The sequence below is a fragment of the Paramormyrops kingsleyae genome, chromosome 1 (genome assembly GCF_048594095.1).
Source record: "Paramormyrops kingsleyae isolate MSU_618 chromosome 1, PKINGS_0.4, whole genome shotgun sequence".
NCBI classification, from domain to species: domain Eukaryota; kingdom Metazoa; phylum Chordata; class Actinopteri; order Osteoglossiformes; family Mormyridae; genus Paramormyrops; species Paramormyrops kingsleyae.
This window is the reverse complement of record NC_132797.1, coordinates 65,656,615-65,670,774: the sequence shown is the minus strand read 5'-3', so window position 1 is coordinate 65,670,774 and position 14,160 is coordinate 65,656,615. Positions and strand designations below refer to the sequence as shown.

The window sequence follows — 14,160 nt, the reverse complement described above, 5'->3', positions numbered from 1 at the left end:
AGGGTCACATGTTTGGGCCTCTGCTGAAAAGACTCACTTTTTTTGCCACATGACCTGAGGTTACAGTTTGGCACATCTGCAGTTGTGGGTTGCGGCACGCATGGGGCAGAAGTCACCAATTAATTGTGCAGTGTCGCCTCCCCACTGCCCCCTGGTGGAGGTCAGTGCCTGAGGAGCGGAGCCAAGGCAAGAAACAGATGTGGATGTTACCTGGTTCAGTGATCAGCTTCATGAAGCATGTTATCTATGTGACATTTGAACAAGCAGCTCATCACTAGCAACACGTGAAGCAAACAAGGTCACATGAAAAGCTGTAGATGATCATACTGCGGGATTTTCTGATTTTTATAATACACCCTCCGTGTTTCTTTATTCCATGTTCTTCGCTGCTCCACCTTCTTCATCTACTCATCACCTAAGTTTCTTTTGATCCTTGCAGGATTTACGGTCTGTTGCAGTCGTACATTCCAGTGTGTGCTGTGACTTAGGTATGCAGTCTAGGTTTGTGTCTGGAGACGCCTTGTAGAGCAAAGTTACTCCTTGGGCAGGTTGCTGAGGCCTGTGGAGCCCTTCGCCCTTAAATCTCAGATCAATGAAAGGTTGCTGACCCCTTGGGGCTCAGTTAAGAACCCCTGCTTTAGATGCTGGACCGTCATGAAGACATTCCCCAACTACTTCTTACATGAGAAGGGAGGCATGAAGCAAAGGAGCATGATTATTGAGAAATCTCTAGAAACACGCCCGTCCGGATGTTCTCTACCATTCCTTCACAGGTGGTTATTTATAGGTAATGACAGATTTCATTCCTGTAGGGCCCTCTCTTGCACAACTCCTGTGTGCCCTCAGTTTCACTAGTGACAGCACCAGTATCTGTTACTGTTATAGTGTTAGAGCCAATGTACTCACCCGTACGCTGGATTTTGGTTTTGCAGTGATACAGTTTTGGTGGAGTTCAGCTTATCTTCACCTGATTTCTTGTTCGAGGACATTTCTTGGGGGAAAAGATCAAAAACATGTAATGTTATTCAGCCCATACTGTGAACAAGCCACCTCTGGCCGGGATTTTCTCCTATATCCACAGGACAGTCTTTGCGGTGTTATTTTCCCTTTGGAGAGATGGTGCAAGTTCTTATTTAACCTGTTTTGTCCAGCCATCTGCCAATGTGAGGCCGCATAAATAAATTCCAAAACATAAAAATATCTCTTGTCGGGTGATTAAAAACAAATGCCATCCTTATTTTTATGATATTCTACACTGTGTTTTTGTGTGTGTGTTTTAGGAAAGTTAGTGATCGCGTAGTAGTTGTTGTCCTATTTGACAGTGTGAGTCTATATGTGAGAGATTGTGATTGTCTGTGTCAGCGTCTCTTGATCTCCTTGGACTACTTAAACTGATAGTCAGAAATTGCTTGCTTTCTTGGAGACCTCAGTGATGTATTTGCCAAGTATTCATTTATCTGGCAGGTATTTTGAATGTCTCGAGAACTGAGTATCCTGTTTCCACTCTTTGGAAAGTTCAGAGAAAAACCACAGGAGAACGTGTCAGAAGGCACATCACACTTTAGAGTCAATAACAGCGGCCTCAGTTTAATCAGACGTTACGCACATGCCGTTCTTGTGTGTATTTAAAAAAAAAAAAAAAAAAAAAAAGAAGCATGGCCAAAAACAGACACTTCTTCGGTTGTGCGTGTTTATAAAAACTGTCAGCTCTGTCTGAAAAGTTCTTCCCTGAGATAAAATCCCACGCCTGTGACCTACACTCTCATGCGAGTGATCAGAAAACAGACAGGTTTTCTTTTTCGTGTGTGACCAGGGTTAATGATTATTAACTTTCTTTTTGAAAAGTTGCTTTGTTTAGTCTCTCCTGATCACAGATATATTCAGTACTTGCCCCATCCTGGGTTGTTTTTCTGCCTTACACCCGTAGCCTCCGGGATAGACTCCGGACCGAGGATAAGAGGATAAGTGGTTTCGGAAAATGGATGGTATTGAACTTACTTGCACTGAATCATAGGTATTTATTTGCTTTTATATTTTTAGACCGAAATGCTTTCTGACGCACATCTCATTTCAGTGGAATTCTGTCAATGTTTAATCTGGGTTCAGAAAGTCTGGCGACGTCACGATCAAAAGGCAGCAATGTGTCTTTTGAATAATACAGGTTATATATATATTTTTGCGCTCTAGTTGCATAATCTGCTGTGATTGGCAAGTTTCCTCCAGGTTCCCCAATGCCCAAAAATACAATTTGGCAAATCCCAGTTGCTGATCTGCCCTAGAGTGTGATTGTGTGTGTGTGTGTGTGTGTGTGTGTGTGTCTGTGTCCTGCGATGACCTGGCGTCCCGTGCCGAGTGCAGTCTGCCTTGTGCCTTATACTTCCTGGAACAGACTTCAGACCCCACCCTGGAGCCCCGTAAGAGATACGCAGAACAAGATGGAAGGCGGATAAATAGGTGCATTCGGGGTTAATGTATTTACATGTTTTTTGATCACACACATTTGCATCCTACAATGTGTCATTTTTCTCTTTGGTCTTGGGTAGGACCTTCAACCTATGATCTGTTTCTCTTTACACCTTACAGACAAAATAAAATGTAATCAATCCAGGCCTTTAATCTGAATTTAAGTAACCCTGCTTTGTGCTTGAGTGCTTGTATCTAGTGAGTATCTAGTTTAGCTGCAGTGATATTCTGTTGGTGTGGACTTTCTGCATAAGGTCTGATGCCAACTTTGTTTTATTTTGATAAATTCAGATGATAAGCACAAATATTTGTATATTTTCAAAACTGGGAAATGGAGGGAACTCATGAAAAGCCACAATACAGAAATGATGTCCGATATTACAAATTCATTATGCTGACCATTTTCTTTTCACTCTTCAAACCTCATGCAGTTTCTTCTGCTTTTCTACAGCTGAGAATTTCTCTTCTAAATATTTGGAGCTAGTGTCAACCTCCGCGGCCAGAGTTTCAAAACGTCAGTTCCTCATGCGTGTAGAAACAACTGCAATGGGCCCAAGGGACGGGATCATTCATTTATATATATATATATGAATGATCCTGTATACATATATATATATATATATATATATATATATATATATGAATGATCCTGTATACATATATATATATATATGAATGATCCTGTATACATATATATATACACTCACCTAAAGGATTATTAGGAACACCTGTTCAATTTCTCATTAATGCAATTATCTAATCAACCAATCACATGCCAGTTGCTTCAATGCATTTAGGGGTGTGGTCCTGGTCAAGACAATCTCCTGAACTCCAAACTGAATGTCAGAATGGGAAAGAAAGGTGATTTAAGCAATTTTGAGCGTGGCATGGTTGTTGGTGCCAGACGGGCCGGTCTGAGTATTTCACAATCTGCTCAGTTACTGGGATTTTCACGCACAACCATTTCTAGGGTTTACAAAGAATGGTGTGCAAAGGGAAAAACATCCAGTATGCGGCAGTCCTGTGGGCGAAAATGCCTTGTTGATGCTAGAGGTCAGAGGAGAATGGGCCGACTGATTCAAGCTGATAGAGGAGCAACTTTGACTGAAATAACCACTCGTTACAACCGAGGTATGCAGCAAAGCATTTGTGAAGCCACAACACACACAACCTTGAGGCGGATGGGCTACAACAGCAGAAGACCCCACCGGGTACCACTCATCTCCACTACAAATAGGAAAAAGAGGCTACAATTTGCACGAGCTCACCAAAATTGGACAGTTGAAGACTGGAAAAATGTTGCCTGGTCTGATGAGTCTCGATTTCTGTTGAGACATTCAAATGGTAGAGTCAGAATTTGGCGTAAACAGAATGAGAACATGGATCCATCATGCCTTGTTACCACTGTGCAGGCTGGTGGTGGTGGTGTAATGGTGTGGGGGATGTTTTCTTGGCACACTTTAGGCCCCTTAGTGGCAATTGGGCATCGTTTAAATGCCAAGGCCTACCTGAGCATTGTTTCTGACCATGTCCATCCCTTTATGACCACCATGTACCCATCCTCTGATGGCTACTTCCAGCAGGATAATGCACCACGTCACAAAGCTCGAATCATTTCAAATTGGTTTCTTGAACATGACAATGAGTTCACTGTACTAAAATGGCCCCCACAGTCACCAGATCTCAACCCAATAGAGCATCTTTGGGATGTGGTGGAACGGGAGCTTCATGCCCTGGATGTGCATCCCACAAATCTCCATCAACTGCAAGATGCTATCCTATCAATATGGGCCAACATTTCTAAAGAATGCTTTCAGCACCTTGTTGAATCAATGCCACGTAGAATTAAGGCAGTTCTGAAGGCGAAAGGGGGTCAAACACCGTATTAGTATGGTGTTCCTAATAATCCTTTAGGTGAGTGTATATATATATGAATGATCCTGTATACATATATATATATGAATGATCCTGTATATATATATATATATATATAATATCTCACAGCATTGGCCTCTACAGCCAGCCCTGTGGAGCCAAGATAATTACTGCATGCATGTAAACATCTATCCATCTATTACCATAACCACAGAATCCCCACAGGGGTCACGGAGCCTATTCCAGGAATCAACCCTGGGCAGGCACCACACCAATCAGCCTACCCCACACACTTTTGGACTGTGGGAGGAAACCAGAGCCCCTGGCAAAACGCACACAAACACAGGGAAATTGTGTGAACTCCACACAGAAAGGACCCAGAACCAAACCCAGGACCTCCTCACTGTGAGTAACCACTGCACCACCGTGCGCCCCCACGTGTAAACATACACAAATAATCCACAAAATGTTCCTCATTACGCAAATGATTTGGTTTAATGTGCAAAAATTGCATTGAGTTCAGAGAATGGACACATAGTGTACACAGACTTGTTTTTGCATACATAAAACTATTCAAATGGCAGGTTTTTTTTTTTTTTTGGTTGTCGCCCCAGCTCCTCACGCAATGAACAGGTGAGAGGCAGACTGGTTGATAGCCTGACAGGCCCAAAGTAAAGGAAGCTTCACTGTGAACTTCACATCAATACTGAACTTCACGTCACTGTGAACTTCACACGTGCTTTAGCTCAGCAGCCTCTATGCTCTGTCTGCTGCGGTTTCATTTACGGTAATCAGGCAAGTCGTGCTATGAGTTACCTTAAGTTGTCAGATTTTTTTTTCCTTGTGGTTCCCATGAATAACGGTTCTAAAATCATAACTTGTGGGCGGGGGGCATTGGGGGGGGGGGGGGTGTTAGGGAGGAAAGCACCAGCAAGGTCGTCCTTTCTTCTCCATTTGAGTTCTTCACAGTGGCCATCATACGCTGTGACACACGGAGGATGTGAAGAACCCTACTGGAAGCACTACCGGCCATCTGAAACGCGACTCTCAAGTCCTGCCCTCTCACTTCCTGTCCATCACTCTTCACTATTCAGAATGATTCATTCCAGAATGATTGTGGCATGTATGTGTTAGTAAATAAATAAGTAAATGAATATCTTTAAAACAAAGTAAATATCCAGAATCAAAACTAACAGGTGAGGTAAAAAAAAAAAAAACCTGAAATATCCCTTGAAACATTCTCACACGGCTGAATCGGATTTCTAAACTTTTCTTTATGCTTCCTGGAGAACCAAAAATTCAGCTAAAATGCAGATTTTCCCCAAGAAATGTACAGCATAGTACCCTGTATTCCCAGGTCATGCTTTCAGATTCTGTTTGACTCGACACAACAAAAAGGGAAGGATGAAAGTTTGACACATTTAGAAACAAAGTGTCCTCTTTGCTCTCATCATTCTCAGTAGCAAACTGATTTCAAAAGAAAACATGTTTTATTGAAAATCAGTATAATTATTAGATCATCAGTACCTGAAATAGGACAGTTAAAGACATCTATCTATCCATCCATCCATCTAAGAAAAAATGTTGTTTGGACATTAAATTTTCACAGCAGAAATTAAGATGCAAACTGGTGCCAGTTTAAACATTCGGCTGTCAGCATGATTTTTACAGACATTCTGATCACAGCTGTTTTCTGTGAATGTGTACAATGGACATACCTGCTAGAAAAAAATGTGAGTAAAATGACATTGTTTCCACAGATACCCATTAGCAAATAATGAACAAATAACAAACTCAGGTTGATATGGATTCAATTGTTCTTTAATGATCAAAAAATATATACACAGACAGGAAAAAATGAAATCTTTGTCTACAAGACATACTTTTTTACAGAGAGGAACGTCATCAACTGAGCAAACAGCCGATTGTCAGACTGAAAACCCGACTCTTTCACAACATAGAGAAGTTTCATCTAGGACTGCTATTATTAAGATAATACCGGAGTCTATGTGCATTAACAAACCCACCTCCAAAATCCATATTACAATAAAATCTGTGTATCTACTTGTCTTGCCATTATTTACATCATCTTTGATTAAACTGTAGATAAAATGCAGGAATATTTTTTGTTTCAATACGATGCTATAAAACTAACTGCTTAGGCGAATTGTCGTCTCAGAGATCACAGACACTGTGGCGTTCAGTTACCAGAACTCATTTCTGGGATGGAGCTTGTCATGAGTTTTGTAGACTTTGCTTGCAAGTAATGGGAACAGCAATTAAATCCTGTAATCTCACGATCAGTCGCTTCACAGGTGTGACATTACGGTCACTGAGAGTCTGCGACAGTCATTGTTGCACTTCTGCGTGCATCTCTGTCGGTTCCTGTATGTTCCCAAAGAAGCGGCACGTCTGCATTGTCAACGCTGCGGCTTGCCAGTGTTTGTATGTTTCATTGTTTTTATTTTAGCGTGATAACCATCTAGAACGGTTGTAAAACATGAAGCTGCAAACTATCAGAGCCGAATACTTTCCACTGCATTGTCCGGACTTGCTTCCATGTAAATCGCTAACTCCTAACTTGGCGCCTACATGACCGACGTGACTGCTGGTTGTAGATGATTAACCAATCTGGTTCCCCCCCCACACCGTTAATTACTCCAGGTGTTACACCAGGGATCCATGGAAATTCCCCCACACTCCCTTTCGCTAAACTATCCCGTTAAATCCTGAGACGTTTCAATGACTTTTTTTTTTCTTTCCTTTTTTATGATGAACTGCACAGCAGCAAACTATAATAACTTTGTTTCATGGAAACAACTGACATCTGCCTCATACCGGCAAATGATTATTTACAGCAAACTGGGACTGCCTGACTGACAGTGATTCTCACAAATGCGGGATTAGTACAGAATGGATCGGATTTGGGATTCCTTGCCCTTCAGGATTCTCCGTACCTATGGACACAGACACAAAGGTGGAGATGCTTCACTGTCTTGGAAATGCACAAAAAAGAGACTGTAGAGTGACACAGGCGCAGAGAAAACGCAACAAATCTGACGGCATCAACCGCTCAACTCATTATGGATTCCTAAGGTACTCACAGGTGGATTGTACATAATTCTGGGTTGTATACTAGATCAAGACGGATCAATGGGTCTTGGAAGGGAATATGAACTGGAAGGAGTCATCAGTAGACTAAGACAAGGGGGCTGATGTCTTGAAAATTGGAGTCAATCATGTGTGCCTGAGGAAGGTGTGCTGAGAATGTATAGAGCACCTGATGGTGTGATGTTAGGTACAGATGACACAGAGGAATATTGAGGACTGAGATGGATAGCGCAGTGACTCACCTGATCCCCCTGGGGTCCCTCCGGAACCAACTGGATGGGCTGCTCGTTCTCCAGGTTCTTGGCGCTGGGGTCGGCACCACGGCGCATGAGCAGCTTGACAGCATCCACTTGGGCAACCCGGCCCTGCAGGGAGCTGGCTACGTGGAGCACGGTGTTTCCATTGTATGTCTAACCGAGATGAGAGAGAAAGAGAGAGAGAGAGAGAGGGAGGAGATTGGTTACAGCCTATCAGGAAGTATGGGGTGATGATGGGTTTCCTGTTTTATGCGGGGAATGTTGATCTTTAACAAGAAGATAAGGAGTAATTTGTCCAGGTAGAATGTAAAGGATAAGAAGGATATTAAATGGACCAGACCTAAGCCATTATAGACCAGTGTGCTTGGAATTATGGGATAGGGAGGGTTATTGTCACAGGTATATGTGTGGATTACCTTCTCATTTATGACAGATAAGGAGTCGGGCTGGTCCAGGAAGAGGCGAAGAAGCTCCACGTTGGCCTCCTCCGAGGCAATGTGTAACGCAGTCCGCCCACTTTTACGATCCTGAGGGAAACAAAAAAGAAGGAGTTTATGAATAGCTGTTTGTGGCAGGTGTGGGTAGGGGGGGCACGGGGAGAAGTGGACTCACCTTGCTCTTGTAGGAGGATCCCATGGCCATCAGGGTGCTGACACACTCCCCTAGAAACTTCCGCTTTTGCAACAGCGTCTCAGCCTGGGGGCTCAGCGGGGAAACATGCTCCAGTTCCTGGATCACGGCATTGTGGGACAGCACCGCCACGTGAAGTGCTGTCAGACCTGGTTGGGGGACCACAGGAAGTGAATTGGGGGGGGGGGTCGCTGATTAGGGGCTGTAGGTAACAAGGGCAGAGTCTAAGAACTCTGGGCCAGAGTTTAACTCTGGAGTGAAACAGGAGATTGAGAGTGGCTGAAGAGAACATGGAGGTACCTTCATAGTTGATGGCCTCCATGTCCACTTGCTGCATGCTGGCCTGCATGGTCCTCTGTACGGCCTGCAGGGACAGGGATGTTGTTAAAGTGAAAGCTGGCATCCCTATCTTGCCCCTAAAGGGTTAACACGGTTCTTAGCCTTCCCTGTGTCATGCAGGAACCGGTTCATTGTTACAAGATAAGTGCCTTCTCACGAAAGAGGCCAGCCAATGAGGTTCCGAGGAACTGGTCCTGCAGGCTTTTTCTCCCCCACTGCTTACGAGAAAGGGGATTTTAATCCGCCAAACTTTTTTTTCACTCCCGTATGAGGAAATGAACTCTAGAAGCAAGCGTGCCGATGATGAGGAAGTCACATGGACATCAACAGGCTTGGCAGCGAGGGCAAGTGTAAATAAGGCAACTGACCGTAGCTGAAAGAATGCTTCTGTGCATTACCGCCAGCCGGCGTATGAAAAGAGGAGTTTGACACGGTGAAAGGCGTAAAATGAAAGAGAGAGGATATACAGGCAGTGGTGAAACGAAGGACACAGAGACAAACAAGACTTGTGAACGTTCAGAGTCTCGAAAATCTTGGCTTGTAGTAAAAAGGCGGACAGATACTTAGATGGAAAAATGAAGGTGGAGTAAAATTTTCTCCGATAAACGTGTCCAGACACACCTTGAGCTCTAGATCAGTGTGGGAGTATGAAACCAAATCCTACCCCCCCTTTTCCAATGCCTGAGGTCCTGTTATACAATGTAACAGAGCGATAAAAAACCTTGTTGTCTTAGAGGATGTATGATAGACCACGCCTGTATGAGGGATGAGGTGTGAGACCACAGAGAAACAGGAAACTTGATCTCTGCCCATATCTTGTGAATGTATTACATTTTTAAACCTAAATAAAATGAAAGGGAAGATAAATGTATTTGTGATGGTCTCCCCCAGCGGGGACACAAGTGGTAGATTCTGCATGCTCACCTGGAGCATTAGGGCATGGCCTTTCTCAGCACAAACATGAAGCGGCGTTCGCCCCCATTGGTCAAAAGTGTTGATCTGAGCTCCTAGTGTCAGGAGGTCCTGCACAATCAGGTGCTGGTTGGCGGCCACGCCCACCTGCAGGGCACTCTGGGTAAGGAGTCGAAGGACGGAAAGGTCAGCAGTGCCAGTTAAATGTTAAACAGTGCCAACGCTGAAGGTATTTCTCTAAAATAAACACATCCTTTGGTTAATGAGCTATAACTGAACACCAGAGATAAAACACTCCTGGAATGCCAGATATGTTCATTTATCACTTTTCGATCTGCAGGCACGCTTGCTTTTCGTGCCAGTGCTGTCACGCGGCGTCAAGGGGCATGACACCACACGAAGCAGAATGTGCTGACGTCCGCGGTCCCACCCACCTGACTGTTACGCTCCTTGATGTCTAACATGCCGATTTCGGCCATCTTCCTGGCGAGAACGAAGGCCAGCGCCCGCCTCCCCTGTGCCACTGCGATGTTCAGGATCCTGAGGGCCAAGGAAGGGAGGTGGCAAACAGAGATGAGGTGTCAAAGGGTGGCCTGCCCGGCCCTGGGGAGTCTCGCGTGGCAGGGGACTCTCTCTGTCAATGACGAGTCATGGAGTTACACTCTCTAATGGGCCTTTGAATCTCAGCACTTATTAACCTTAAAAATGTCAATGGAGAACTTTTTAGTAATTACATTTTAATCATTTACAACTTTCTCCATTTCAGCTCTTTATTCCTGTTCTGTCTCATCCCACCACCTGTCCACCTACTTGTGGCCCTTTATGTTTTCCTGATGTGGTCCCTCCCATGCAACTATTACCATGGACAACAGGCTCCCATTAGTTACATGGCATCCTGGCCACCTCAGCCTGCTCCTTACTCCTGATTGGTCAGTGACCAGTGTAGCAAGACCCTGTGACCCTTCCTTGGGACCTCGAGCAAGGCGAACATCTTGCAGTAGGTTATGATCTGAGTCGATACCGCCAGAGGAACAGCAGTGGTACGAAATGAGAACTCACGTGTCACCGTCTCCGTCCTGCACTGCCAGCTGATCTGGGGTCAGTCTCTGCAGCTTTTCCTCCTCCTGACGGATCTGCCACTGGAAGAAGGACATGCCCCCCAAGATCTGTGTGGATGGGGTAGTGAACGGCATGGAAAAGGCCGCAGGATCTGGCTGGGGAGTGAAGGGAGTGGGGAAAGGACCGGTGATGCCTGTCTGGGGCAAGTAGCTGGGGACCTGATTCTGTTCATGGAGACACGAGGGCATGGATTTTGGGGGGGTGTAAAAGGACAAATTGTCATTGGGGAGAAAAGGCGATGGCTCCTGTTTTTGTGACAGAAAGTTCATCTGGGGGGGGCTTCCAACCAGGTCCATCTGGGGGGGGCAGGGGCTCTCCTGTACCTGCACCGTCATCAAGGAAACGGGGGAACACTCTCTGCTGTCACTCGTAATGTCACAAATGCCCAGGAAGTGCTCTGGGCTCTGGACATTATCCTTTAGGGGACCATCCACGTCGCCATGACAACAGAGCACCTGGGACATGAGAAAAAAAAGAAGAATGTTTGGGGAAATTGGCAAAACATTATTACGGTCTTAGTATTTTGGAAGATGATGAGGAATCGGTACCTGGATGTTGCCTAGATAAGTGTCGGGGACGATGACCGGGCTGTACTGGCATGAGGCTGGCTTCTTAGGGCTGGAAATGCCAGGAGGGGATCTTAAAGCTGGCCGGTTGATGCCTTGCTGATCTGTGGTCAAAGCTAGGCAAAGTAAAAACAACAGAAAGATCAGAATGTTGTTTAATATTGTTTTCATTCTCTAGTCAGGATTACTCACAGCATACAGAGACATTAACAGGTCATTAGAGGGAATGTTATTCTTATGTTTATTGTATTATTTAGTTAACTCTCATTAGTATTTAATTCGCTAGGTAACTTTTATTAGAGTTGACGGAATTTGCTGTACCTGAGCAGTTATCGACTCCTTTAGAGAACAGTCTCACCTGAAATAATAGTTAAAGAATCATATATTGTTACAGGGTTACAGTGCCTATTCTTGCATTTAATGTTTTTAAGGGATGCTCGTTTATCTTCTTGAGCTGATCAGAGATTAACGCTGGAGCGTACCTGCATGCCGCGCTTCTGCATGATCAGCTCCTTGACTGGGTTCTTGACTCGGACGCCTTGGTACGTCGCCTTCAGATTCGCGGTCACGGTCAAAGAATCGCCTGTTCAGTGGAGGTACAGAGGTTATCACCAGGGACGGAAGCCGAAATAAAAGTCCTCTGTCCTGCTCTTTTGCTTACTTCATTATGATTTGGATAGGCTTCTCAAACGTAAGCCTATTAGTGGAGAGAACTCGTTATAAATCAAAATACGGACATAAATTATATTCCAATTTGTGTAATATATATGCAATATATAGGCATAACAATATGGTTATGTTATGTAGGCCTATGTGTTTATACATTATTATTCTATTTACTAACATGTCTTTTAACCCTCATGGTTGTGTTATACTACTATTATAATAGAATCAATATTATAATAGATAGATGCCTATCATATACTCAACATAAGTTATAGTTCTTTCCGTATCTTTGTCAAAATTAATAATATTTATGCAATAAAGCTTTCAAAAGTATTTGTTTCACGCTATATACGACAAGCAAAACCGATACAAAGTTAGTAGTTTCCTTACCCTGTGCTCCTTTCTTAAAGGCGCAGGTTTCGCTGTGGCTGCGAGTGACTGTCCAGGTTTTTCCCGAGTCGGAGTCGGAACTCGGTGACTCGGGAGACCGGGCTCCGACAGACTCGGGCGGGGACGAGGAGTTTCCGAAGAAAGACCACAAACTCCACGGGCTGCCTGTCATCACGCCCTCCTGGTCCATCAGGACTCCTAAGTCATCCGCCGTCGTTTCAATGATCATATCGTTTGAGGGGGCTTTCTATTCGTCTTTATGGTTCAGTAACTTCGAGCTTAACTTCCCCTTTGACTTTCCTCTCTTCTCTTTTACTGCGCTTTAGTGACACTATTGCCGGTCCTGCTGTAGTAAGTGTATCTATAGCGGACCAATCGGAGAGCAGGTCCTGCGACGCCATTGGTTGTTCTGGCAATATTATTTGTGTAAATGTTTAACGTTGGAAATAACATTCGATTGCTGTTTTCGGGAACACTGTAATTTAATACTGAATTCATTGAAAGGGGCATATAAAAGGCCTACATGTATTTAATAACAAAACAAGTATTATTCGGGTTATCTGAGAATAAGCCTATATATTTTCCCACAGTATATGAAACTATATAATAGTATATGAAATTATTTGAATTGTGACTTTAAGAACTGAAGTAGTTCAATTTAATTTTAAACGGACCATGAGGCAAAGTTCACTATGGTTAACGGCAGGCTGAATTAAACTAAAGCGTGACCGTAAGGCTACATTAATAATAAATTCCATGTCCCCTTTCTATGCCACTATTTCTGACTTTAGCGTCAGACCAACCAGTATACAGCATATTCATAGTGTAATGCGTAACAATTTTTCTTATGACGAAATTCACTGAAATTAGCTGACAATTCAGTTTAAGACGGGGGTTTTCACCCCCTGGTCGACCACCCCCTGGGGGTCCTGTAGCGCAGTTGCGGGGGGGGGGACTACGCAAGCCAAACTGTCTTTTATTAGTATAAGGCTTACTCGTCATAACTTAATTCTTACTAGTAAAAATGACATTCTTACTAATAAAAATGCAATTTTAACTAGTAAGAATATGAATTCAAGATATCGAATTTGACTATTAATATATTCCCATTGACTTTCATTGTATTTTTACCTCACATAGGCCTATCCTAAATTAAATTTTCACTACTAATTGTAGAGCTATCCAATTCAGTTCTTACTAGTAAAAACCCATATTGTAGATATCTGTAGTTACATTTTGACTAGTAAGAATTCCAGATCCATAAATCCATAATTGAGTTTTTACTGATAAAAATGCAATTGCAGTTTTCTACAAAGTATTTGTAGAGATATGAAATTACACATATCCAAAATGTGAATTCAATCTCTACAACGTCCTGTTTTGTACGCCTTATTATTGCATTTTTACTAGTAAGAATTAAGTTATGACGACTAACCCTTATACTAATAAGGTTTCCTAACTCTGATTTATATTCAATTGGGGATTCGTCAAATTCAAATAAACTTAAAAATCACGATTAGATTAGGCTAAGTATAGGGGGACGCAAGTATTCAGATTTATATTACATTCTGTGATCTGACGGACCAAGAAAAGTAAAACAGTTCCTCTTCAGTTCATGGTTAGAGACTGTAAAACGTTTATCAAAACGCGACATTTATTAAGGCACCCGCCAGTTCTGGCGAACGCTGAAAATCTAGCAAAATAAATAAATAAGATTATATCTAGAATGGCCATCTAAGAAATTCAGAACTAAGTCGAATGGACAACAGCGCCATCATGCGTTAGAAATAGCCATGATACATGATGTTACTTTCTGGGATTCAGCAGGTGTC

General features: G+C 43.3%; 2 protein-coding genes and 1 long non-coding RNA gene across 6 annotated transcripts in view; 1 reads left to right on the top strand and 2 right to left on the bottom strand.

Moving 5' to 3' along the window:
• Window positions 1–1,137, bottom strand: part of LOC111856196 (serine protease 23-like) — a 29,208-nt gene extending 28,071 nt beyond the window's left edge. For 2 of the 3 annotated variants that reach the window (XM_072717802.1, XM_023835969.2), the window contains exon 1: window positions 907–1,134. Coding sequence is in view for 1 of the 3 variants with exons in the window: in XM_072717800.1 (XP_072573901.1) it covers window positions 907–989 (83 nt within the window). In the remaining 2 variants the exon portion in view is untranslated. Of the gene's footprint in view, window positions 1–906 lie in introns of all 3 variants that reach the window. The other variant, XM_072717800.1, reaches the window with a different exon arrangement.
• A 603-nt stretch (window positions 1,138–1,740) lies between these two features.
• Window positions 1,741–6,149, top strand: LOC140593394 (uncharacterized). Its single transcript, XR_011993696.1, has 3 exons — window positions 1,741–2,014; window positions 4,564–4,743; window positions 5,298–6,149. It is a non-coding gene; the product is annotated as an uncharacterized lncRNA (long non-coding RNA).
• nfkbiz (nuclear factor of kappa light polypeptide gene enhancer in B-cells inhibitor, zeta) lies at window positions 6,144–12,672 on the bottom strand. Of its 2 annotated transcripts, XM_023835929.2 has the most exons (12): window positions 12,329–12,672; window positions 11,755–11,855; window positions 11,594–11,630; window positions 11,255–11,388; window positions 10,647–11,161; window positions 10,022–10,127; window positions 9,600–9,746; window positions 8,637–8,700; window positions 8,319–8,485; window positions 8,123–8,233; window positions 7,692–7,859; window positions 6,144–7,295 (listed from the first exon to the last, which is right to left on the bottom strand). In XM_023835929.2, exons 1-12 carry the CDS (start codon window positions 12,555–12,557, stop codon window positions 7,242–7,244), a joined length of 1,833 nt encoding a protein of 610 aa, XP_023691697.2. In that variant the 5' UTR covers window positions 12,558–12,672; the 3' UTR covers window positions 6,144–7,241. The 2 variants fall into 2 exon arrangements, with proteins under 2 accessions (XP_023691697.2, XP_023691690.2); XM_023835922.2 differs by having other exon boundaries at window positions 6,144–7,859.
• Between the last annotated feature and the right edge of the window lie 1,488 nt (window positions 12,673–14,160).

What these genes read in the sequence shown, in the direction of transcription:
- nfkbiz (XM_023835922.2), bottom strand. Translation starts at nt 12,557, where the DNA reads ATGATCATTGAAACGACGGCGGATGACTTAGGAGTCCTGATGGACCAG. An exon ending in TCAAGGAGCGTAACAGTCAG is followed by an intron (nt 9,747 to 10,021) that starts GTGGGTGGGACC and finishes CTCCTTACCCAG; the next exon opens with AGTGCCCTGCAGGTGGGCGT. An exon ending in GGAGGCCATCAACTATGAAG is followed by an intron (nt 8,486 to 8,636) that starts GTACCTCCATGT and finishes TCCCCCAACCAG; the next exon opens with GTCTGACAGCACTTCACGTG.